The sequence below is a fragment of the Podarcis gaigeae genome (genome assembly GCF_964106915.1).
Source record: "Podarcis gaigeae genome assembly, chromosome: 3".
NCBI lineage: Eukaryota > Metazoa > Chordata > Lepidosauria > Squamata > Lacertidae > Podarcis > Podarcis gaigeae.
The window spans coordinates 91,201,614-91,226,706 of record NC_139680.1 but is presented as its reverse complement, the minus strand read 5'-3'; the positions used below and the strand labels follow the sequence as shown (position 1 = coordinate 91,226,706).

Below are 25,093 nucleotides of genomic sequence, written 5' to 3'. Positions count from 1 at the left end.
AAATTAATAATTCATTATCAGGCTTTCTTGAAAAAGGAAAGTAACCTCACCCTTTTTTATTACTGATCTTCATCTTTCACTGCATGCTTTGTTATAACAAACAAACAAAAATCTTTAAAGGACAAATAATTGAAGGGCTAAAAGGTATTTGATTCTTCCACTCCTTGGCACAATATTCATTTGATATGGAACACTATCTATAGCCATAAAATACTTAGGTTTGCATTTTACTATTCAATTTTTAAAAATAAAACTCTTCTGTTCCAGTCACATTGGGGTGGGTGGGGGTTGTACCCTGCAAACAAAAGACAACTACCTCGAGATAATGGGTGACTTGCTTCCATTCATTGCACTCGTTCTTTCCCAAGGCTTTCTTGTTAGTTCTACAGGAGATAAAAATCACTGGATGTTACTTACATACATTGGTTTACTGCTGTATAAAAGTCCTTCTCTGAACTGTTAACAATAGTACTTTAAAGAGTAATCTGAGCTAAGATGACTTGTACGGCTCCAATCACTTTGCGCCTGGCTGTGTACCACAGATTTAAGCAGTGACATTGAAAAACCTGCTGTCTTATGTACTCCACCCATTTCCCAATAATCCATATTATATTTTACCCACAGCATGCCGAGCCAACGCTTTCAGTAAGTGATACACTGTGACCTGAAAGTCTTCCCAGGCAGACAGAGACAATTTAGGCCCCAGCCATTAGGGCATTTGGTTCCTATGTACAAATCATCCTGTGGGCCTCTCACTTCAGAGAGATTTTTTTTAAGCTCCTGCTAAGAATTTTGCAATGCTGAATCACTGGTTATCATCTACCTCACTGCCCTTTACCTATTTCCTTTCAGTCAGTCCTTTAAAAGGAAATATATGGTATATTCCCCTTTTAAAAAAACTGGTTGAAAGGAAGAGTTTATAAAAAAGGGAGCCCATATACAAGCCCCATTATGATAGGTTAAGATGGAAACAGTGGCTTCAATCCCGCCTGATGTACACACAACACCTTGAACAGGCACCCCCAAACTCAGCCCTCCAGATCTTTTGTGACTGCAACTCCCATCATCCCTAGCTAACAGGACCAGTGGTCAGGGATGATGGGAATTGTAGTCCCAAAACATCTGGAGGGCCGAGTTTGGGGATGCCTGACCTTGAAGAACTCACAAGAGGTGGTGGGCTCTCCTTTTTTGGAGGTTTTTAAGCAGAGGTTGGATGGCCATCTGCTATGGATGCTTTAGCGGAGATTCCTGCATTGCAGGGGGTTAGACTGGATGAGGCTTGGGGTTCCTTCCAACACTACGATTCTATTATTCTAGGAATTCAAGCATTTCTATCTTAAGAAATTCGTTGCATCCATATTTACAGTAAGCAACAGCATCCAATTAAAAGCTGCAGAGATTGCTATTTTGCTTGTCAAACTAGAAATCCGTTCTAGGTATAGAGCTTAAGTTGTTACTGACATACTTGATTTTGGAAAGTGAACCTTAAAAGCAAGGACAATGAATGCACAGAATTTGTGTCAGCTATGTGAATGTCACAGTTTTGTACAACTTACCAGGTGTGCTTGTTGAAGGAGGCTTTGAAGCTGAATGCTCTGGTTCTTCCTATTTAAATTAGATGAAAAATACAATCAACCTGCAAGTCTAGTCAAAATTTCCAGAAGTGAGGTGACATAATCAGATGGAACATTTAAAGTTATTGGGGTTTTTTAGCAGATATGAAGCACCGAAGCAGTTTTCCCCATTAAGGCAAGTTAATCTCAAAAATTAAAATACAGGTAGTTTGCATCTTATGTGAGGGTTTGGTTCTGAGGGTCCATGTATAAACACAAAAACGTGTGAAATCAGAAACCCCTGGAACCTCCACTCTGCAAAGTGGAATGCTGCTTATCCAGGTGTGGGAAGGTGGCCTAAGAGCTCTGGCAGGGTCTCAGAGCCCTTCTGCTGCCTTCTCAAAGCCCAGCAAGAAAGGCAGGAGGCGCAAGTGCTTGTAAGCCCACAATTGCAGCTGTGTGGTGCGTGCAAAGCTGTGATCACGTAAATAAAATAAGCATAAGGTGTGAGTTACCTGTAATTTGGTTATATGGTATGTTGCATATTGTGCCAGATTAATTTGTCAACTTACATTTTTTTCTTCCTTTGCTTCTGCTTCTGATGACCCCTTCTCAGCAATTCGTCTCCTTCAAGCAGGGACAAAAAGTGAACTCAGTTACTCCTTACTCAACACTGCTTGCCAATGTATGGCTTTGCTATCACTCCTCGGCAGCTTGTGAAAATTGTCCTCATTGAAACAAATGACACTCAACATGCAAAAACGTGAGTGTGCACACTGAAAATGTGCTCACATCATAGGCGCATCATACAGTACGCATACCAAGAAGCTGAGATGTTTATAGCTCTTTGCCATTTGCTCCCATGATGGGAAAAACACACCTGCCAAACCTGTACAGTGAGAACTATATTAAAGATGTAAAAATTAAACGATCATCTTACCTTCTTGCCAGCAGGGCACTCATTTCTTCCATTAAGCCACTTCCTCCAAGTGGGAGCGGCCCATTCCCACGGCCAGTATCTGTTTTGGGTGAAGCAGAGCTTGCTCCTCCACTGGTATTAGGAGAATCTTCATTCTAAAATTGACAAGGCCCAAGAGTAAAGACATGGAAATTATATTGTTAGAATGAGGAGTCAGATTTTATAGATGGCAACAAAGGTCTGAAATAGTCTGGGGAAAGTTCGAAGTATTTTAATAATTACCAGTAGGTCGCTTAATTTGACTAAGCGAAAGCCTAGCCATAACCCAGGGCTGAGGAGCCTCCAAGATGTGCTCCTTGTTTTGTTTATTTGCGGAAGCGGTAGAACCACAGCAGCAGCCTGTCCACCTATCAAATTTGACCTGCAAGGCCAATACTGGGTTACATCTGAACAGTATCCTATTACAGTCGTACCTTGGATCCCAAACACCTTGGTACTTGGATGTTTTGGCTCCCGAACGCTGCAACCTGGAAGTGAGTGTTCCGGTTTGCGAACGTTCTTTGGAACCTGAACGTCCGATGGGGCTTCCGCTGCTTCCAATTGGCTGCAAGAGCTTCCTGCAGCCAATCAGAAGCCGCGCTTTGGTTTCTGAACATTTTGGAAGTCGAACGGACTTCCGAACGACAACTTCCAAGGTACTGCTGTATAGTTAATTCTAATAAAGTTAGATATAGGCATTTTAGAGACATTGTTGATCGCTAGCCATTCGTTATGAACAGTCTGAGCAGATGAAGACCTTAATTCGAAAATGAAAATTAAAACGTCTGGAACTGTGCTTACCCGCGATACTTTTCTGAGTTTGGCTCCAGCAAGAGCAGCTGCTAGTCCTGTTAAAGGACGGTGGTCTTCATACATCGATCCCATGGAAAAACCCGCAGGAGGCAGAGGAGGGGCCGGAGGTGGGGGAGGAACCTGGTTGGGAAGGGGGGGAGGTGGTGGGGGAGGCGGCCCCGATGGTGGAAGAGGGGGAGGAGGAGGGGGTCCAGGGGGAGGGGGGACTGCTGGTGGTGACTGGACAGGGCCAGGTGGGAGAGGGGGTGGGGGTGGGGGTGCAGGTGGTCCTTGGATAACACCTAATTAAAAACACACACACAAAAACCAAACAAAAATTGTGACAAAAAGGGAAGACTGTCAGGAAACCAATTCTATACTACATTAAGGGGGGGAAAACTGCACAGTCCCCATGCTGGTTTCAATATCAAAGAAAAATATTCCTTCATTCTAATAGGCACACATAAATAGTAATGAACAAACAATTCAGCTTGAAATAAAACTACCCTCAAAACTTCTTAAGAGGAAACAGAGATGCCACAAACAAAATTCATGTGAATGTTTTGAGGGACGTGATACTGAGCGGCCTTTGCACAACCTTATCAAAAAACAAAACAGACCCCTACCTTAAAGACAGAGGTAGAACATGATGTAGACAAGAAAAATCTATGCATAGAAGCCCAGTGACATAGGAAGAGCCTGCTGGATCAGATCAAGGACACATTTAGTCCTCGATTCTGTTCACATGGTGGCCAAATGCGTATGGGAAGCCCATAAGCAGGACAGGAACGCAACAGTACTCTCCTGCTCATGATTCCCAGTAACGGGTATTGAGAGCATATAGCCCTTGATGCAAGTAGTCATTGATAGCTTTATCCTCCATGAATGTATCGAGCCCTACTTTAAAGCTGTGCAAGTTGGTGTCTATTACTACACCGTGTGGTACCAAATGCCATAGTTTAACTATGCACTGCATCAGGAGTGAGGAATTGGATTCAGCTGGTGGGCCAAATGCTGGGTTTTCTCACCCTCCAAGGGTGACTCCGACCTGTCAATAATCAGACAGCACTATGATACCAGGTGACCCATTTACCTCTGTATTCAAGCCCAGACAAGTGCTGCTTGAAGTTACCAATCAGCTGGTCAACTCTGGCTGGAATCTGCTGGCTATGGAGTTCCCCATGAGTAAATTCATAGTGCAGCCAACTCCAATTGGTTTGCTCTCACCAGCAATGTGCTGATCAGTAGTGACAGGGGAAGCATCCCCTGGCAGTGCACTTTAAGATTCCCCAGGTGTGCACTGGCAGGCACATTTCTACCTGCCTCACACTTGACATCACAGAGGATGTCAGATGCGAGAAAGATGGGAATGAGGGGAAAACAAGAGCTGTACTAGGAAGTCTCCCATGCCTAAACTAGGTGAATGAGTAATTCATTTTGTCTGTCTTTAATCTCCCAGGGTTCACCTTCACTGGATGATCTCAGGTTCTAGAACTAAAAGAACAAGAAAAACTTGTCTATTCCCTTTCATACACCTCTATTATGCCTACCCCCTTTTCACCAACTAAAAAGCTCTAATCTGCTCCATCACCTTCATCATTTTGCCCACATTCTGCACCTTTTCCAGTTCTACAACATTTCTTCTTTATTTGTATTTATTGAATTTATATACTGCCCTTCATCTGAAGACCACAGGGTGATTTACAACATAAAAACACAAAATACATAATATAAGAAAAATAAAAAATACCCTCCTTTCAAGGTGATGATCACAACATCAATAATGTTTGTATCCCCAATATAGGTCTAAAGAACACAGGCCTAAATTCCACCAATTTAAGCAAACCTAAGACAAGATACCTGATACATTTGCAACCCATGCCCGTGCTTATTTCCAGAAATATTAATACAGCATACATTAGTGAGTTAGAGGACTTTTAAATGTTGATGGAATGAGTGTTTTTGCCCCACTGCCTGAATGAAAAATAAGATTTGATTTTTTTAAAAAAATCCCTAATCAAGGGTGGTCCACAATTACAGAAGTAAATTTACTATGAAATGCAAGTTGATTTTCATCTGTCCTTGCAGTGGTGGAACACCTCAAATCAATAAAGGGTTGCCTGCTCCTGAGTTGTGAGTTATTTAGAGTAACAGACTCTATAAAATGTTTAGCCCAGACTGAGTGAAACATTAAAAGGATCAATTCATCTTGTTATAAACCATATTTCTATCACATTAAGTAACTGCCTTTGGGTTCCTCAGAAATTTCGACAACATATTAAATGGATGCAACACCTGCAATTTAAAAACTATTTTGGATACACAAACAAACCAAATTAAAGTATGTGTAAATGGACGTATTAAATCTTACTAATTATCCTTTCCGTATACTTTTTGTGAATAATACTGAACTGAGAAAAACCCAATTCACAGCCAACATTCTTCATTTAATGTCCAATGATTAAAAAAGCAAGAAACCACCTAGGAAAACTCTTTCAGCGGACTTCCAGAAATGAAAGAACAAAAACAAAAACGGAATACACTATTTAAATTTGACTGAAAAAACGCATCTCCACTCTTCAAAGTTTCACAATTCCTCATGACATTCTGCTGAACTTTTGCTGAGGGTATTAAAATCACTGCAGCTTTTCAACATGCTAATTCTTCAGGATAAATCAAGTTTCAGGTGCAAATTAGTTTTGAGTGCATTCCTGATTAGTTAATTAGTAGCAGTAACGGAAACCTTACCCTGCTGGGACGGAGGAGGAGGTTCAATCGGCTGAGAGGCTGTCTGCAAGACTGGCTCAGAAGCAGAGGAGTCTCCCAGCACAGAGTTTAGAGAGTTCTCAACAGAGGCAGGGGGAGCTGCAGAGGGAGAAGGGAGAACACTAGGCTTGGATGAGGGAGTCGAGGCATATGGGGAATTTGGAGAGGAAGCTTGAGGTCCAGAGAGCGAGAGAGGCTGAAAGGAAGGTGGCTGCGTTGGACCAGAGGTAGGTGGCGAAGGTGCTGGATAATTTGCCAGTTCTGGAAGACCATTGGGTGCAGTAGGGGATGGGGACAACTGGGAGAGTTGAGCGGTTACTGGAATGGGGAGAACAGGCTTTGGGCCAGTGGCTTTGCCTGGGGGGCTGCTAATCATTACAGGAGGAGAAGGGGGAAGAGGTGCAAAACTAGAAGCAGACCAAGTAGTGGACTTGGTACTAGGGGGCAAAGGGGCTGGGGGGTTCACGGGTGAAGGTGGCCGAGAATTTTTGTTTACTTGACGAGGAACTGTGGCGTAATGCGGAAGGACGGGGTGAAAGGCAGAGCCCAAAGATGTAGCAAAACGTGACGCAGAGTGCCTTAGTGGTGGTGTAGGGGGAGAGGAAACCGATTGTGCAGAAGTCACATTAGCATAATCCGGAGTAGAGTCTGACATTGCTTTAGCATATGAAGGAGGTGGTGCCGAAGGAGGCTGGCAACTGGAGTATTCAGGAAGTGAAGTACTATACGGGGAGTTGTCGTAAGATGGAGCTGGACAGAAGATGGAAAGCAGCAGCAAAGGCAGGATAAAAGAGGAGAGAGAGAAAAAGGGAGCTAATGAAGCAACAAAACCAGCATTCAAACAAAATGTATAAATGTAGACTATAGTTAGTACCAGAGGATTAGGCACAAGTAAATTACTGTTAGGAGAATTTATACACTGTCAACAGATGCTTCCAATTTTGCCATATATATTTGTGCCAACATTTGAATTTACAAGCACATTCTGGAAACGCAAAAACAACAACAACGCCCAAACCCCTCCACTACACAGTAAGTTCTCAAAGGTAATCAGCAAAATCAATTGGTTGGAATCAAGTGAAGTGATCTTAAGAATTTTTTTTTAACATACTACTGAATGACAATTTCAGCATATGAACAGTGCAATCCAGTGCATTTTCTGCTCAGATGTAGGCCCCATTGGCATGGTATAGGTATCATTTTAAATCATAGTTAAACTATAACTATGGTTTAATGTGAACAAACAGTGTGCTGTTGCACAGTCCTTGAAAGTCCCTGCTGTACTCCTCCCCAACACCTTCAACAAACCCGAGGCTGGCTTCACATTACATGTGAATCGAGACTAGCAGCCTGTTCCTCTCCCAGCAAATCATGAGCAGAAGACAAAATTTCTTCTTGGCTTGAGAGAGAATCAACTCACAGGCATGGGATAGCATGCAACGTACAGCCAGCCACCCTGCTCGTTCACATTAAAGCATAGTTTCATTTTAACAATGATTTAAAATGGTATCTGAACCAGGCCACAGAGTTCAGCGAGACTTGCTCCCAGGAAAGTGAGAACAGGATTGCAGTTGAAAGTCCACACTTCATCAACAGTAAGTAGAAACTATGCCCCAAAAGTAAGAACTGCATGTGAAACATGAGAAATTAGAAAATTCTTCCTCAAAAGTGACTGGCTTATACAAATTTGCACTTTACAGATCGTTCATTCTTCAAGCAAATATTTTATTAATTAGAAACAGGAAATACAGTAAACAAAAGTAGCTGAGAATTCAGGATTGCAAATAGCCATTTGCCTGCTTGCCTTTGTCAAGCAAGAACTGCCCCCTGTTTACAAGGCAAGGCTGAATCTAGCTTCAGGACATTGGACTTGTGGCTATCAAAAATATTTGCAGGCATACTAGTAAAAAAATGTGGGCTAATAATTTTTGTGGACTTATGAGCAAATCTGCACAAACCAAGTCTATGTTTATTACACCGAGAAACAAAATATTTTACACAGCTACAGGCATTGCCTGCATATGCTATTACACTAGCTTCATTCAGACGAGAACAAATGCAGGAGAGGAGATCAGAAGCTTCCGTTTTCATTTTTTATTAAGTGCATTTCAGTGTCTAATCTGAAGCCTAAACTGTAATTAAGATTAACTAAAGTTAGCCAAAACCAACCAGCTTCACGAACTATATGAAGTTGGCTTGTTGTTACTAACCATAGTTCCTCCAGGTTCAGACAACATGGCAAGCTGTAGTTAACCAAATGCAGAAGCAAAAGTTTCTGAACTCCTCTCACATTTACACTGTAGAAGAAAAGCGCTCATTCCCAGGGAAAGCAGGGCTACTGTTAATGTTATGTCCAAACAAGAACATTGTGCTGTAATGAACTTGCATCCATTCCTGAAGTTCTAGGTTTTATACTCAAGAGTGATGCACATTTCCTGAGTCATTTGGCCTCAAGAAAACACACACACACCGGCCTGCACTCCTGTTCAGCAGTGAAGCAAGTCCTATGCTGTAGATTTATACACAAGTCTCTGAGGCATGTAGCCTTGGAAGAATATAAAAAGAATAATGTCACATTCCCCAACTTTCTGATCATGTAAAACAAAAAAATATAAACTGTCAGGCATGCTAAGCATTCTGTGCTACTCTATCATAGCAAGGACTATTGGCTGGGTCATATTTTACTGGATCTGTTGCACCAATGGTCAGTTTACATCTCCTATTTTATTGGTTGGTCTTTGGAAACAAACTAAGATTATGAAAGGTAGCCGTGTTGGTCTGCCATAGTCAAAACAAAAAAATTCCTTCCAGTAGCACCTTAAAGACCAACTAAGTCAGTTCTTGGTATGAGCTTTCGTGTGCATGCACACTTCTTCAGATACACTGAAGAAGTGTGCATGCACTGTGTATCTGAAGAAGTGTGCATGCACACAAAAGCTCATACCAAGAACTGACTTAGTTGGTCTTTAAGGTGCTACTGGAAGGAATTTTTTTGTTTTAAGATTATGAAAGTTTTTCTCAAGTTAACCATTTATCAATGTAGTGAACTACAACTACAACAACGAAAACCATAGCTCTGCGTTCAAAGAACTAACCGAAGAATACAGATCCATCTTTGATCCAAGTAATTTTGTACAGTGATGCATCTAAAATACTATCCATACAACTTGCTAAAAGACTCTTGCAAGACTCTTTGCACGAGGTCTGCCTACTGACAATAAACTCTCATGCCAAACATTCAATTACGCAGACAACTGACGAACGTCAATGTCAAAGTTTCCTCTCAATAACCAAGTTTGGCTGGTAAAACTGCCAGAGAACTTGGCCATCAAATCCTTAGTGTGCTTACGGTTGGAGCCACACTGAGGGAACGAACACTGCCCGATATAAGCAGCATTTCTCAAGCACAACACGCCTCTCACCCAGGTCCTGAAAGGTAAGGGACATACAGGGCCCAAGCTGCAGGTGGAAGGCAACTGCCTAAGGTTACAGGACAGGATAGAGGAGGCTAAGGCGGAGAGGAAAGGGAGGACAACAAGAGGGCAAGAACAGAAACAGAGCCCAGGATAAGAGGAGGATTTAAAGTTCTGGCAATGGGATTAGCATTAAGGGACAGGGATACTGAGTTGTGAGAATATGTAGTTCTCTTAGCACAGAACTCTAGGTTTCCTTCTTAAGTGATCAATGTGGGATTTCTTTCCTAACCGATGTTATATAAACTGCTTCTTAAGATTAACAGAAAAAAGAAAGAAGGCTCAAAAACACCATTCTACACATATACTATTTGAGAAATACAGAAAGTTTGGTTGCTGGCAATAAGGTTCCAATTTTTGGAAGTTAGCTTACAGGAAAACGGGAAATAAGCCATTTTAATTCATGATTACTTTGATCAATTTCATCACGTTAACAGTTCAAAACAACACACTGCGATTCTTACCAGCGCTTGACAGTTTTCTTTCTCTTTCCCATTCCAGCTGCTCTCTTTCCAGTTGGTCCTGGTGCTCCCTTTCTTGCCTTTCCCATTCTGCTCTCTCCTGCTCCTGCCTTTCTCGCTCTTGCCTCTCTCTCTCCAGGCGCTCCTGCCGGTCTCGCTCTTGCCGCTCCCTCTCCAGCCGCTCCCTCTCCAGGTGCTCCTGTTCTAGCCGCTCCCGTTCCAGCCTCTCCTTCTCCAGCCTCTCACGCTCTAGTCTCTCTCGTTCTAGTCTTTCCCTCTCCAGCCTTTCGCGCTCCAGCCTGTCACGTTCCAGCCGCTCCCTTTCCAACTCCTTTTGCCGCTGCTGCTCCTGCAGCTGCCTGCAACAGAGGAAAACGGGGAGTGTTAAAATGAAGAGCCAAATCCAAATTAAAGGCCACCTGGCTACGAACACATCCACAGTGAGCCAGTGTGTGACATAATAATCAGTGCTGGAAACTCAAGATATATAAGCTAGACACCAAATAGTTCCTTAAACCAAGGTTAAAGTAAAGGTAAAGGACCCCTGACAGTTAAGTCCAGTCGCGAACGACTCTGAGGTTGCTGTGCTCATCTTGCTTTACAGGTCAAGGGAGCTGGCGTTTGTCCGCAGACAGTTTTTCTAGGTCATGTGGCCAGCATGACTAAGCCGCTTCTGGCGCAACAGAACACCGAAACCAGAGCAGTGCACGGAAACGCCATTTACCTTCCCGCAAGAGCGGGAACTACTTGCCATTTTGGGGCAAGATGGCTCTGAAGTCTTATTTTTTGATTATCAGCTAAACATCTGGCTAGTTCAGATGACAACCTTCAGCTAAGTTAAGAAGTTTGAGAACTTAAAAGTAGAAAAGTTACTTGATCCAGGGACAGTCCACATACATGTTGGCCGACTCCGACCTCTTTTTCTTAATGGTGACACAGAGCATTCATAACGTAAGAATATTCTTCACAACTGTGAGCAAGCTACAGTAATTAACTATAATATTGTTCATTGCTCCTGCTCAGGCTGCACAGAAAAAATCATTTTGGTTCCTGAAATTCATTCTGATTGTACAGATAAAATATGACTGACAGAATTCTCCAGGATGTGGTATTAAGTGTGTGAAAACAGTCAAGATCCCCAGGCATGCACCTCCAGATGGTGGAGATGTCAGGTGCCATCCTGGCACCTGGGCACCTTCACTTGGTTGCAAATGGTTGATAGCCAGGTGCAAAATGCACCTGACAAGTGGTTAATTTTGAACACAGGTAATAATTTATATCCCACTCTTCAGACAATAGTCTCCATACCACTTCTTACTTAATTTGCATTTTTAGCTTGCCTGTTGATCCAGAAGCATCCCCAAGGAAGTTTACGTAAATAATAATAAAAAGTTACTTCTACCCACATGGCACTGCTCTAGGATAGCTTTCAAATAATGAATCAAGAATTTTGGTAGGCTTTAAATGAGGCAATTACATGCCAGAGTGACACAGGCCCTAGTCCACCTGGCGAAGGTGGAATTAGAAACTTCCCTATGCAAGGAATAAGAATGACAGACAGGAAGTTTTAGTTGTGGCAATATAGGCTTTCAGGGGCTCAAGGCAATGGCAGGTCTTCTTAGTTGGGAGAAAGACAGGAGAAAGGAAGAAGGTAACGGGTGGACAGTGGAAAGCTGACAAAACTTTGCGCTGGGGGTGGAAATGCTACCACAGCACTGAGGAAAAATTTTAGACTGTGTCCATGAGGGGAGGAGAGCTCCAGAATGTCTTAAAACGGCAAACTCTGACTGCTACCACTAGGCGGAGCTCAAATCATAGAATACAGTAATAGAATCATACAATTGTAGAGTTGGAAGGGACCCGGAGTCCCACATGACGTAGTCTTGCAAGCACAAGAGAAGCTATATAAAATATTACACAGGTAACACCTTACTGCCACAAAGATGTAAATTATATTAAACCACTCAAGTTAGTTGTGGTGAGTATGGGGTAATGGGTGATAATTTCAGTTATGGTGTGCACCACCATATACACCAATTTCCTGAAGCAGCAATTCTTAGCACCAAGCCACTGAAAACTGAACCCTTTACAGCAAACCTTGTGAATCACTGGATACCTTACAGAAGTGATTTGAAAAGCAAGCTGTTTTCTTCACATCAGAAGGATCACCCAACAGAGGGCAGTAGAGATTTACAGCTTCCACACATTTGTATCATTCTTCATTGTAGTTCGCCTCAATTCCCAAACCAATTTAGCTAGTTTTAACTTGTTCCCTTTTAATCTGTGCATTTTAAACTTTTTCAGTTTTAAATTTTGCTCCAGCTCACTTGGAATCACAATGACCCTTCTCATATATAGAATAACAGCACTTACAACTTTAATTGCCTTAGTAACTTTTCTTTTTGGATTTTTGCAGAAGATAAAAGGGGAAAGTATCATATTCAACTATTATAGTCACAAGGTGACTGACTACATTCACACCTGCTTAGTTTCAACAACTCTGCAGCATCAGCACTCCCCAAGTCCATTCATTAAGACTCCTATCCTGTCATCTTGTTAATTCAGTGCTTAAATTTCCAATTAATGTTTAAGTTATTGCTGCCATATCCCCGAACATGCATTATAAAACCATAGATTTAGCTTCAGTTCATGTGGAAAACAACCTCCAAGCTAGCTAATTAGCAGGAAGAGACTGTTCCAGCTGAGGTTCTATTAATTTACCCATCTCCTGTTTTCCCTTTGGGAAATGATTTACCTTTGTTTAAAAGATGCATCTCTCCATAAACACAAGCATTCGACTGACCTAAGATTGGTGGGCTAGTTCTGCCTAAACTTACCTCAAATATTGTTTAAGTAAGAATGAATGACCCTCAGATACTTGGAGGAAGGTTAGGGTACAAATGCAACAAAACCCTACGCATGGATCCAATGAAGAAACAGGATGAGTGGAAAGGCCTTCCCTTAATCTAGAAGGGAAGTTCCTGATTGATATAAGCCAGTTTCCCCCTCCTTCTACAGTCCCCTGTTGCATCTCATGCCATTTCAGAAGAAATTCCATTTCCCTCGCAGTGTAAGAGGCTGCAACACGACAGGGGAAAGCCTCACTCAGTTAAGTGCAACTCATCTCCTTGTAAAAGTTGGATGCAACCAAGCCTGTCAGTTTTTCAGTTACTTCCTAAGATATCAAACTCTAAAGTGTTGTAAGGAAAAAATGTAGGATAGTGAAATTCCCTTCACAATAACGCAGAATCAATTAAAAATGATTAGGCTTGCCCCTGCAGTTAAGGAACAACACAGCTAATCTCATAAATCTACCTTTTTCTTTAGAGTGTTTTTTCCACTTACGCCCAGGTTAAGAGGGTTAATATATTAACTGAATTTCATTTATCAAATTAATTTATTTACTAATTTATTAACTGCATCATGTCCCGGAACTGGTCTCTGGGTGTCTCCCAAAGCAAGGCAAAACACTTAAAACTGTAACCTAAAATCATAACACAATCTGCAATTTAAAACATGATTAAAAGTATACTTCAGGTTACCAGACCCTCCGGGTGTCCATATTTTCCAGGGACAGTCTCGGATTTACAAAAGCTGGTTTCTGATTTGATCCCAGAATGTCCTGCTTTTCCTTAGTGAAGACACTGGGAGGGGAGGAAGATCCAAAGAAAATACAGGCGGCGACAAAGCCGTAGGGACAAAGGCAGGAAGATATCCTACTTCTCTCCTCCCACTGACACACACACAGACAAAAATATGTGTAAACGAGGCTTCTAACGTAAATGTATAATTCTCTCTGGCACATGCTGCAGACCACACCCAAGAGGAATACAGTCGTACCTTGGTTGACAAATGCCTTACCAGTCGAACGTTTTGGTTCCAGAACGCCGCAAACCCGGAAGTGAGTGTTCCGGGTTGAGAACTTTCTTTTGGAAGCCGAACATCTGATGGGGCTCCCGATTGGCTGCAGGAAGCTCCTACAACCAATCAGAAGCTGCACCTTGGAAGTCGAACGGACTTTTGGAACTGATTCTGTTCAGCTTCCAAGGTACAACTGTACATGGTTCTGGTTGGCTTGTGAACACCCACAGAAGGAATACACAGTTCCCTGTCCACCAGCCCAGCTATAAATCTTTGGAGTTTTTATTGTCTTCATGCGGAGAAAAAAATGGGAGAGGAATGAGCAAAATAATCCACCACCCTAACTAAGCCATTTCTGTGGAATGGAGGTGCTAGAAACAGAGGTGGGACCTGCTGGTAGTGACTTTGTTGATTGGCTAAGCAGAAAAGATGGGCAGAAGCATCTTGGAAGCCTCTTGGTAGGTGGAAATGTATTAATAATGACTGTGGGTCAAAGACTGGCTTTGGAGGGTCAACCGAGGAGCCTCCACTGTAAAAGTTTGACCCTTCTTTTGACCAATGCTGAAAGGGAGATAAAAATGTTCTATAAAAAAACAGTTTCTTTCTGTTTCTTTTTTCTTTAAGTCACTAAAGCTATTTTTGGTGTCCTACTTTTCTCTTCTTTAAAAACGCAAAAATAAATTCCTGTCCCAGATTCCTAAGGAATGGAAGTAGAGTAACTTTTTAAAAATGGAAAACTTATTTAACATTTTACAATTACTTATTTTCTTGATTAAAGAGCTAATTCAGGTTAATTAAAATACCTATTCTCATGATTAAACTATCTTTTAGCTGCATTATACTCAAACTGTGCTAATATATCCCAAAAGCCAAGTAAGGAAATCCATACTTCAGAAGAAAAGCATTTACAACTTGAAAAGCTGATCCTCATTTGCTTTTAATATCCCTTTAAAATATCAGCTTGGCAGATCTTTAATCTTTTCTTGCATGAAAAGAATACAAACTGTTTTTCCTGGTTTTATATTGTCAGTGTTGAAATATTCTAGACACAATGGCACAGGGGGAATCTTCCTTACCTATCAGTACTAAGAAGGATACCATGCTACCTCCTAAAGTATACTAGAAGTTATTGTTATATTAGCAACAATATTTCCATGCTGCCCATGACCAAAAATTTTCTGGGTAGTGTACATAAAAACTGTCATATTATTTATTATATGAACTGGGGAGGTGTGGTGGGAATCATGGCAGGGATTGAGCGCTCCACAGCTGGAATGCTATCAGAGAGAAGGCCCTTCCTTTCATAGTCACCCATCAGGTATCACTTGGCATTGACACTGCAACTTCACTGTCGAGGTAATATATGGGAGGAGCCAATGTTTCAGGTAAACTGGCTCCATGCTATTTATGGGTTTGAAGGTTAAAAACAGCACTTTTAATTGGTTCCAGAAATGGACTAGAAGAGTGGAACTGATAAAATATTATAAAATATATTCAAAATGTTGACTTCTAGTTAACAACCTTTCAACCCTATACTGGACCAACTGAAGTTCCAAAGGCATGCTCAAGTACAATGCATAATGGTAATTTAAACTATTGTTGACTCCACAACTGATTAATCTTTATTAGGATCAACAAAAAGTCACAAAAATGTGACTTTTGAGTTGGAAAACTCTTAATCAGACTGCAAGATGAGCATATCTCGCCTAGGGTGCTACAGTTATCAAGTTGCATTGCTAGGTTACAAGCCAGATTTTATTTTCTTAAACAATGTGGAAAACAGCCATGACTGCTTTATTCTAGTAGTTAAGTGGAAGGCACATACTTTATCTGTAGTACCTGGAAGGGACAAACTGAACCTCCAATCCCCATTCTGGAACTAAGTCTACAAGCTTGCCTAATAGCTACAACATACAGTGGTACCTCTGGTTAAGTACTTAATTCGTTCCAGAGGTCCATTCTTAACCTGAAATTGTTCTTAACCTGAAGCACCACTTTAGCTAATGGGGCCTCCTGCTGCCGCCGCGCCGCCGGAGCACAATTTCTGTTCTCATCCTGAAGCAAAGTTCTTAACCTGAAGCACTATTTCTGGGTTAGCGGAGTCTGTAACCTGAAGCGTATGTAACCTGAATCATATGTAACCTGAGGTACCACTGTATAGCCTTAAAAAAAAAAAAAAAACCTTTTTCACATCCCACCAGACCTGGATTTCTGCAACATCTTACAGTTACGGTATTCTGGAGAACTTGAAAGTCTGACACATTTATTTTTTTTTACTTTTTTGGTTGGTCCAAATGAAGGCATTGCCCATTTGGAGTTGTTGTTTTTCCCCTTATGTGCCTTTAAGCAAACTGCTGTAGAAAATACTGGCATGTTACTGAATTCAGGACCTTCAAAGAAGTTAACAAAGGCAACTTCAACCAAACTAGCAAGCAAGCTTACAGAAGTTCCTAACCTACTTTGTTACTGTACCTGTCTACACACACAAGTTTCAGTGATTTTGCCTCATCTACAGCCTGAGGGTACCAACACACACACACTCCACTAGTCAACAAATATTTCTTGCCTGATCACCTGAAAGCGCTTTTGACGTGTCACACATGGAAAGCTTATTTAAGAGCTTGAAGACTACCTAAAAATAGAGTCTGCATTGATTTTTCTGGGCAAAAGTGTAATCAACCTCTTCAAAGATTAAAGTCACTCTGGTGTCTTAAAAGTCATTCAAAAGCTATTTTGAAATTTGCTAGTTTGGTTTACTAAAGTTGTTTTAAAAAAATAAATACTGCAGGATAGGTTAGGAATTTAAAATCACACAGTAACCAAAACATCTTTATTTACAGCCTCATCACAAACATTCAAAAGCATGGATTAGAATCATCAGCCAAATCGTACATTTTCTATATTATCCTATATTATCAAATGGATATCAGTCTAGTTCAACAGTTCCTAATGTTTTGGGGCCTGGGGGCACATTTGAAAATCTAAGAAACTGTCACAAGCACCACAAAATGCCCATTTCACAAAAGAAAAGCTAGCAATGCTCAGAAACCCTCCCCTTCCTTCCAACAAAACAAAACAAAAACCAGGCAAAATACCCACTAAACACAGACAAGTTCCCCCCACCCAAAACAGAACAGGCAGTCACTCCAATAAATTCAAAGAACCTATCTAATTTTAAAATTAAAAAATAAAAATTAGAAGGGAAAGGGTGCACAGTGGGCACGTGGAGCTGCCTGAGGGTGAGAAGTGCTCATGAGATCCCAGATCTAGTCTATTATTTTTAAAAGATATGGAGCAGAATGTTGCTGTACGCACAGCTAAAAACTTGTTTAGGTTACATATACCCATGTTCAAATGCTCCTGTGATACAAAAATGCCTATAAATTTACATAGAGACAAATCCCCCTCAAGTGATTTTCAAAAGTAATACCTCTAGATATTTTCATTAACTTTCATTACATGAGGCTGGCTAGACTTTCACTAAGTGTGTGGAAATGGGTTAAGAGTAATTCAGCTTCTTTGGAAAAATTTAAACTGATTACTTACAGCAGAAGCCGGTCAACCTTTGGTCCATCATATCTCTGAAGGATAAGTGGAGGCCTATACACTTTCATTGTTTCTGAAGTCTGTATACTAATTCTTACAGCTGCCCTCTTTATAAGCATAGGCATGCAGTAATTACTTTATTTATAGATATTAACTCAATCAGCTACCAGCTGATATAAGATACAGCAACGGATTTACATTCATGACATTCGCACCCCTTCTAGCTGCTATATTAACATCATGAATCGTTTAAAGATATATTATGAACTAATGCTCTATTTAAACACAACAGTTAGGATCTTTTATTCTGAGAATCTTAAAATGGGGTTCCGGATATTATATTCAACAGAGAATGCATTAGAACTGAACAAGCCCAGCAATTATTTTAGCTGTTTGTTGCTATCTGTGTTGGTGTCAACCATCCTGAAAGACTCTAGAACAGTGGAAATCAATGAGGTGCCCTCCAGATGTTTTTGGATTACAACTCCCCGACCAGCACGAAGGGTTGCTGGGTGGGACTGGTAGTCCACAGCTCCTGGAGGGCACCATATTGGCATGGGCAGTAGCTGCAGGGATAGCCAAACAGGAGGCAATCCACATTTGACAAATATTTACTTCACATGAAGAGAAGTGCTGTATGTGTACAACAAATGCACAATCGAAGAATAGGATTCACTGGTCTGATCAATCTGATTCCTTACTTTCAAACACTACCCATACTTTGTGCTTACCAAAGAAATAACAGCAACCAGTTATCATTTAATCCCACCCTCCTGTCTCCCTAGAACATATTCTTATGCCTGAAGCACCCCTTACAGGTCTATTAGCTAGTATCAGTGCTCAAGTGTTCTTATAAGAACTGCCCCCCTCCAAAATGTTTAATATCAGTACCCTATAATTGCTTGGTTCTTAGCCTATCCTTGATGGACATCTTATAAATAAATCCCATTAAGTTCGCTGGTGCTTATAAGCGTATAAAGGACGGCTGCCTTTAGCACTTTAAAGAAAGCTGAAAATAATACAATTAAACCAGCAGTTCCCTTTGGGAATCTCCTTTTAAATACCTAAATTCCATCTTTCCCTGCTCAGTCTTCTTCTTCCTTAGTATGCTGTACTCAATTCCTTCAGAACTGCTTCATAGGGTCTGCTTTCTAAACATGTTATCATCTGTGTACATTTCCGATGAACCTTTTCCAATTGTTGAAATTAAACTTAAGCTCAAGGAATCATCCCAAAACCCCAAAGAAAAACAAAGTAGCATGAACAACTTGGGAAAGCTGCCTGTCCTATATATCTGACTGGATGACATCACTGTATTTCTTACAAAAATGGCTCCTGTGGGCCATTTTGCACTTCAAAGTTGGTATTGATTGTTTTATATATTTCCTCTAACACTAAATATAAGACTGCAAATTGCAGAAAGTTAAAGAAATCAATATAATAACAAGTATAATTCTATTAGGTCCATTAACATTGCCTTGGTAATTACCATAGCCTTGGTAAAATGTAGTTTTACAACAGAAACAAAACAAAAAAACCCTCTAGAAAGAAATACATCAACACAAAAATTACCCCCCACATATTTCTGTTTATTAAACAATGGCTTTGTGTAATGTACACATCTTGCCCTGCAGCCTAACAAAACAAAGTGTGAAGCCATTTTGGGGGTGGGGGTTGGCTTATGAACCTTGGTTTGTTTTAACTAAGTCTTGGCAGTACATGTGAACCCAATACCCACCATTAACCAAACCACAAAACTATGATACAAGAGCAGCTGGAAAACAAACCAATGTTTGGTGAAATAAATCATGGTTTGTTTGATCACCTTGCTAAACCATGGCTTAAACAAGCAATGGCTAGGCATCACATGCAAAATGGGCCAATCTGTATGGAAATATACATGTTTACTCAGAGAAGCCCATGCTGCACTTTCTGATGTACTATGAAAAGCCTCACATGAACAAATATTTATTTATTAAATATCTACATCGCACTTCATCCAAGGATCAAAGGGTGGTTTACAATATAAAAACACAAACATACATACCATAGTACCAAACAATAACTGCCCCCCCAATAAATACTTGCCCAACCACCATCATAATAGTACTGTTTTATGCAAAACCACACTAACCTTCTCTGGATTTCTAAATCTTCTTGTGATGGGCCATTTTGCACCTGTGGGGGAAGTTGTGCATTTTGTCGAGGCAACGTTGGACCTAGTAAAGCAAGTTACACTTCAGCTGTTATGCAAAAGTCACATGTAAAGTCCAATAAGAAATCAACTTTCAAATTTTGACTACTTATTAAATTTCCAGCAAATAGCCTACAAAATACGTAAAACTAACTGAGCATCGCCATCAATATTGCTCCACATCTTTTCAAAATGTAAACTGATATATTCAGCAAGAATATGATGAGTGTGGAGAAAACACATATTTATAAACCTTTAAAAGATTCCAAATTTTTAAAACAATTCTTTGGGAAGCAAGATTACTGTATATACTCGAGTATAAGCCAACTTTTTCAGCAGATTTTTTACACTGAAAAAGCCCCCCTCGGCTTATACTCGAATAAGCTGACGGTCCTCTCTTGACAGTTTTACTACCCTCAAAAGTTTTCGGTGTGGCTGCCTGGAAAAGGACATTCTCTGCGGCATTCCCTAAGTGGTGGAATTCCCTCCCTACATAACGCAGTTTTCCTGGGCCTCTGGCAGCTGAGCTGCATACTTTTAGGACCCACCCCATTCCCATGACTGTTAATTGGTTTTAAACTGTTCATAACATTGTATTTTAAATTGTTGTGAGCTGCAGGCCTTCTGGTGAAAGCAAGGTAACAAATTTATTAAATCTTCATCATCATCAGTAAAGGAGTTGCTAGAAATAATTGTTCTAGGATATGTGATCAACAGTTCAAAATGAAGCACCAGCTGCAGCGTGTTAAATAGCAGATCACGTGCTGTGTGGTGACTTACAGGTCAGTCCCATACACGTCCTCAAAATAAAATGCAAACAAGTTCGATATGGTATTTACTCCAGGACAAGGGAGCCTTTTCTCCTGTGGTTTTTCTCCTAGTTTTAGTTCTGACAGTTATTTTGCATGCAACTTTAAAAAACAATTCTTTTTCAGGCACCTGACATATTTATTGAGATAATGTTTATTCTGCCTGTTTCTTTAAAAAATCAATCTTTTTTACTTGAAACACGATCCATGAAGTGTGGTGAGAGGGGCTTTGTGACTGTCACAAAGATGGCAACCTTATATGGCAGGACTGGTGAAACTTTGTCCCTCCAGATGTTGCTTGACTAAAACTCCCATCTGGAGTTCTGGCCACGCTGGCTGGGACTAATGGGCCAAAGGTTTACTAGTCCTGCTGTATGTTTGCACTCTCACAATAGCCATATAGGACTCTGTGCATCAGTATCCACCCTAGATTTTCAAACCAAACTCCTTTTTTTAAGCCACCATCTCAAAGCTAAACTAGATGTGACTGCTGTCACATATTTGATGTTATATTTTACAAAAATTAAATTAAAAAGCAATGTAGATGAGGACAGTGGATTGTTGGACAAGATTTTTAATCATTCCACCCCACCTCATGGTACCAACTAAAAACATCCCCACCCCAAACCAGTATTTTCTTTGTCTGAATAGCAGAGGAAATTGTTAAATAACCCCTGCCCACAGCCCTAATACTGATCAGAGCTATATGCTGCTGTTTAAATCTTTAACAACAGATAATTCACATATTTAATGTATCATCTAGTTTGTCCCTGAGGGGTTTGATGACTGTGAAGCACTGATGAATATATCAGTCACTTAATGCTATGTCTCTCCATTGTTGCAGAGAGCCCTGGGAAAAAGGGGGAGGGGTGGAATGGCTGGCTCTCTTTCAAGAAAAACCATTTTGCATACAGTATAGTTGAAAGGCAACAGGAATGCAACCAACTGCACTACAATGTATGATTAGAGTTCATTGTTATTCAAGCCTGAGAGGTCAGTTGAATTCAAAGTACTGCTGGATAAATTGGCTTGCTGGTCTTATTCACATTCATCAGATGGCACACAGAACACCCATGTTCTAATTTTGCTGTTCATGCTCCATCAGAAGGCCAATATGAGACCACTTTAATGGTCTTTTTTTAAGCAATTGCTTCCATTAATTAAATCTGGGTCTTTCCTAAAAGCCATTTCAGGGAATGAATGATTTTTAGCAGGTCTTCTAATTAAGATGTCTTTGTTTTTGACTGACAGAGGTAAGTTTTAAAAATCTGAAGCCTTGGACTATTAATGCATTGACTTGCTGGATCTTCTGCCTAGCAGTTGTTCCTATAGTACCTGTGCAAAGCTCTCTTCGCAATAAAGAAAACATCAAAGCTATTTCATGCTCAAAAGTTTATGTGGACTTCAGCTGTCAAAATGAGTTCAATAAACAGTTCTTTTTTGCACAGCTCGGAGGCCATCCAAGGAGAAGGAAAGCTCTGACCCTAAACCTCTGCTGCCTTGTGGCCATAATCATTTTAAGCTTGGTTCAAACAGTAGAGAGCCGTGGGCTTCAAGAGGCACCCTTAGTTGGATATCACCCATTGTGTTATATTGCACACAAATGCTAATAATACTTGCATTAAAGACAAATATATATATTTCCTAAGCAGGGCCACAATATTTTAAATGCAATATTTTAAGAAATAAAGATAATGCTCTTCCTGAAGGTTTGTGGATCCAAACTGTAGTTTCATCTACGCATTCTTGAAGGTGATTCTTACCCTCTATTGAGGAAGTTCTTATTTCATTCCACCTGGTAGTTTACCTAACACAAATTCTGGAAATACTGCACAGGAACTTGCTGCAGTCTCTTCCCAAATATAAGTAATTACTCACTCTACAATACCCATGAAGTGAATTGTGATGCACGTAAGACTGATTTGCTAATCCTTCACCATATAGGATAGCAGCATTCTGTTATGTACAGTCATAGGATTAAGGCATCTACTTCTAACTAACTCATGTCTATTGGAAAGATAACAGCTTAGGTTAAAATATGTATCTGGACCTTCTACTCCAACTCAAGATAAACAGAACGAAGTAAGATTGAACAATAAGCCACTATTTAAAAACCGTTGTGGAAATCTGTAGCAGCCTTACCAGAGTCTTGTGAATTTAACACTTCTAAGGCATGCATCATGGCACTTGCGAAGACATTGGCATCTTCTTTGCTGCCAAAGTTGAGCCCATACACTTGCCTAGCATCCCGCCACTGATGAAACGTCTGTGTTGCTTGATTGTACTTCAATCCTTTTGGAATGGCACAATTTATTACCACCTAAAAAAATAGTAAAGTATAGTTATGGCTTAAAGGTGCTTTGTAGCATTTTCACCTATGGATGTGTATTCCTTCCCCTTGTTCCAAAAGAATGCGAGAGATTTGCTTATGGTCCTGCCTAAGGGGCCCAATGCCTTGGAATACACTTCCTGTTAGCAGCAAATGTCCCCTTCCCTACTGATTTTCCTCAATTATATTGTTTTAATTATCATCCATAAAAAAACCCTGCAGTGCCAGCTAGGTCACTCCAAATAATAATTAACACCCCCCCCAACCAATATATTATAAAACAGTAATTTTCCAATGAAAATGCGTAAACGGTCGTTAAATAAATATATTTCACAGCGTTTGACTCTATTGTTTAGCATTAATAGAAATGGGCTGAGAAGAAACTTAAGAGGCAGTTAATGAGCAACTATGTGCACAGATGGAAGAAAATGCTAAGTATAACTCCTCTTGCGACTCATTCATTCAGACACGTATTTCTCATAATTCCAACTTTATTTAGGGATTTTTCCCTTATTTTTTTAAAAAAAGGCAGAGGTACATATATGCCCCAGTACCAGGCATACCCTCTCTGACTAGAACAGAGGGCTAGGTGTAACACAGTATCACTTCTCTTCCATCCTCCTTCCCCAATGAGTGCAGCTCCAGGTGAGATCTTGCATTGGAAACAGGTGCTGGGCCAGTAGGGGAGTACAGAAGAGTTGTGCCAGAAGCGGTTTAGTCCTGCTGGCTACATGACCTGGAAAGCTGTCTGTGGACAAACGCCGGCTCCCTCGGCCTGAAAGCGAGATGAACGCCACAACCCCATAGTCGCCTTTGACTGGACTTAACTGTCCAGGGGTCCTTTACCTTTACCTTATAGAAGAGGGCTAGGGAAGAAAAGCAGCACCTGCAGATGAGACCTGCCTTTGTGTCACTTGATTTGTCTGTGGGGAAAGGCTTGGGGATAGATTACAGAGACTATTATTCCCATGTTCTTATGTCCTCTTTCTCCATTGATCTTTGATTTATGTTTGGAACCGTTGGCATATGCAATTAGACAGAACAGAAAGATTTATGCTTTGTGCATGAGCAAGTGGAATTTAGATTAGCTTTGTCTGAAGATGATTTGCTACTATTTGTTAGCAGGCCTGAAACAGTTATATCAGAATTTATCAGATCAATGGATAAGTTTAGTCAGATTCCAGGATGAACAATAAAGTGGTTAAAATAAGAATGCCAGAGGGCAAGTCTAAATTGCCTGCTGTGTATGTCTTTCACTAAGCATTTTCACTAGGGATTTTGGTTTCTACAGATATTTCTCAAATCATTAAATTAAGCTTAAATAGGTTCATAACTGAGATCAGGCACTACTTAAACTTAGCAGAGTTAACACATTTAAGATGTACTGCCATGAACAATAATTTTTCTTAGCAGCATTTGTCAACAAATTTCCAAGCATATTTTCAGAAGTTTAATGTATTATTTCTGTTGTTTATTTGGGGAAATTCACCACCTCGTATATCATATCACTTAAAATAATAAAATGGAAAGATGATTTAATTTTCCATATTTTATTTTATACTACAAGGCATAAACAAGTAGCAAGTTTCTTTTTCTAGGAGTACCCCCAGCATGGGCAATTTGAGACTGTAATACCTCTTTTGGGATGGGTGGTGCTGCAGTCTATACATGTAAAAAAGGGTCTACATCACCAATTTCAGCATCTAGGGAGTCACTGTGTATGCTGGCTTGCCGGCTATAATTTGATCCATATGCTGATAGTTAAATTAACTTCATGGGGTAACCCTGATTTAAAGATAATTCTTTCTATGGAAGAAGTGGCTAGATTCTGGGATTTATACATTAGATGAGCTGATAGGAACAGATGGAGAATTTTTACAGTTTTCTTTATTGAGGGCCAGTTACTATTTACCAATGAGTGCTGAATGACAATATTTTCATTACAGCACCTGTTGGTGTCTATTTATGGTCCATCTGCAGTGCTTGCTTATACCCCAGGTGAGAGATGGGGTGGGATTCCCGTACAAGATGGTTTTGTTCTGTTTCTCAGCTGTGGCTTGACATCTTTATGGTGGGCTGTACATGTGACGTATTGTGGATTGATGTCTGTATGGCCTGGTGGCATGATAAAATGTGTATTGTTACTTTTACTTTTGCAGAGTGTTGATCGAAGAGAAGGGTAGGCATTACAGAATGAGATGTTGAAGGAATGATGACAGGTATTTGTGCCTGATATTCCTCATTAAACTCCCCCTTATCACAGCATCAATGGATAATCTAACACTGTCCCCTTCAGTCTGCTGGTTCTTCTGCTGGATACCAGGTCAGTTCGCAATGAATGCTAATCCATG

At 40.5% G+C, this 25,093-nt stretch overlaps 1 protein-coding gene across 12 annotated transcripts in view; it reads right to left on the bottom strand.

The window, feature by feature from the left end:
* ENAH (ENAH actin regulator) overlaps positions 1 to 25,093 on the bottom strand; it is a 72,549-nt gene that overhangs the window by 7,685 nt on the left and 39,771 nt on the right. For 6 of the 12 annotated variants that reach the window (XR_014562744.1, XM_083733271.1, XM_083733272.1 and 3 more), the window contains exons 3-11: positions 22,556 to 22,733; positions 19,545 to 19,629; positions 10,007 to 10,362; positions 6,052 to 6,819; positions 3,313 to 3,605; positions 2,494 to 2,627; positions 2,126 to 2,180; positions 1,557 to 1,605; positions 317 to 383 (exon numbers count right to left, since the gene is read on the bottom strand). Coding sequence is in view for 11 of the 12 variants with exons in the window: in XM_083733271.1 (XP_083589397.1) it covers positions 317 to 383; positions 1,557 to 1,605; positions 2,126 to 2,180; positions 2,494 to 2,627; positions 3,313 to 3,605; positions 6,052 to 6,819; positions 10,007 to 10,362; positions 19,545 to 19,629; positions 22,556 to 22,733 (1,985 nt within the window). In the remaining variant the exon portion in view is untranslated. Of the gene's footprint in view, positions 1 to 316; positions 384 to 1,556; positions 1,606 to 2,125; positions 2,181 to 2,493; positions 2,628 to 3,312; positions 3,606 to 6,051; positions 6,820 to 10,006; positions 10,363 to 17,410; positions 17,559 to 19,544; positions 19,630 to 22,555; positions 22,734 to 25,093 lie in introns of those variants that run through there. The other 6 variants (XM_083733266.1, XM_083733276.1, XM_083733275.1 and 3 more) reach the window with 3 other exon arrangements.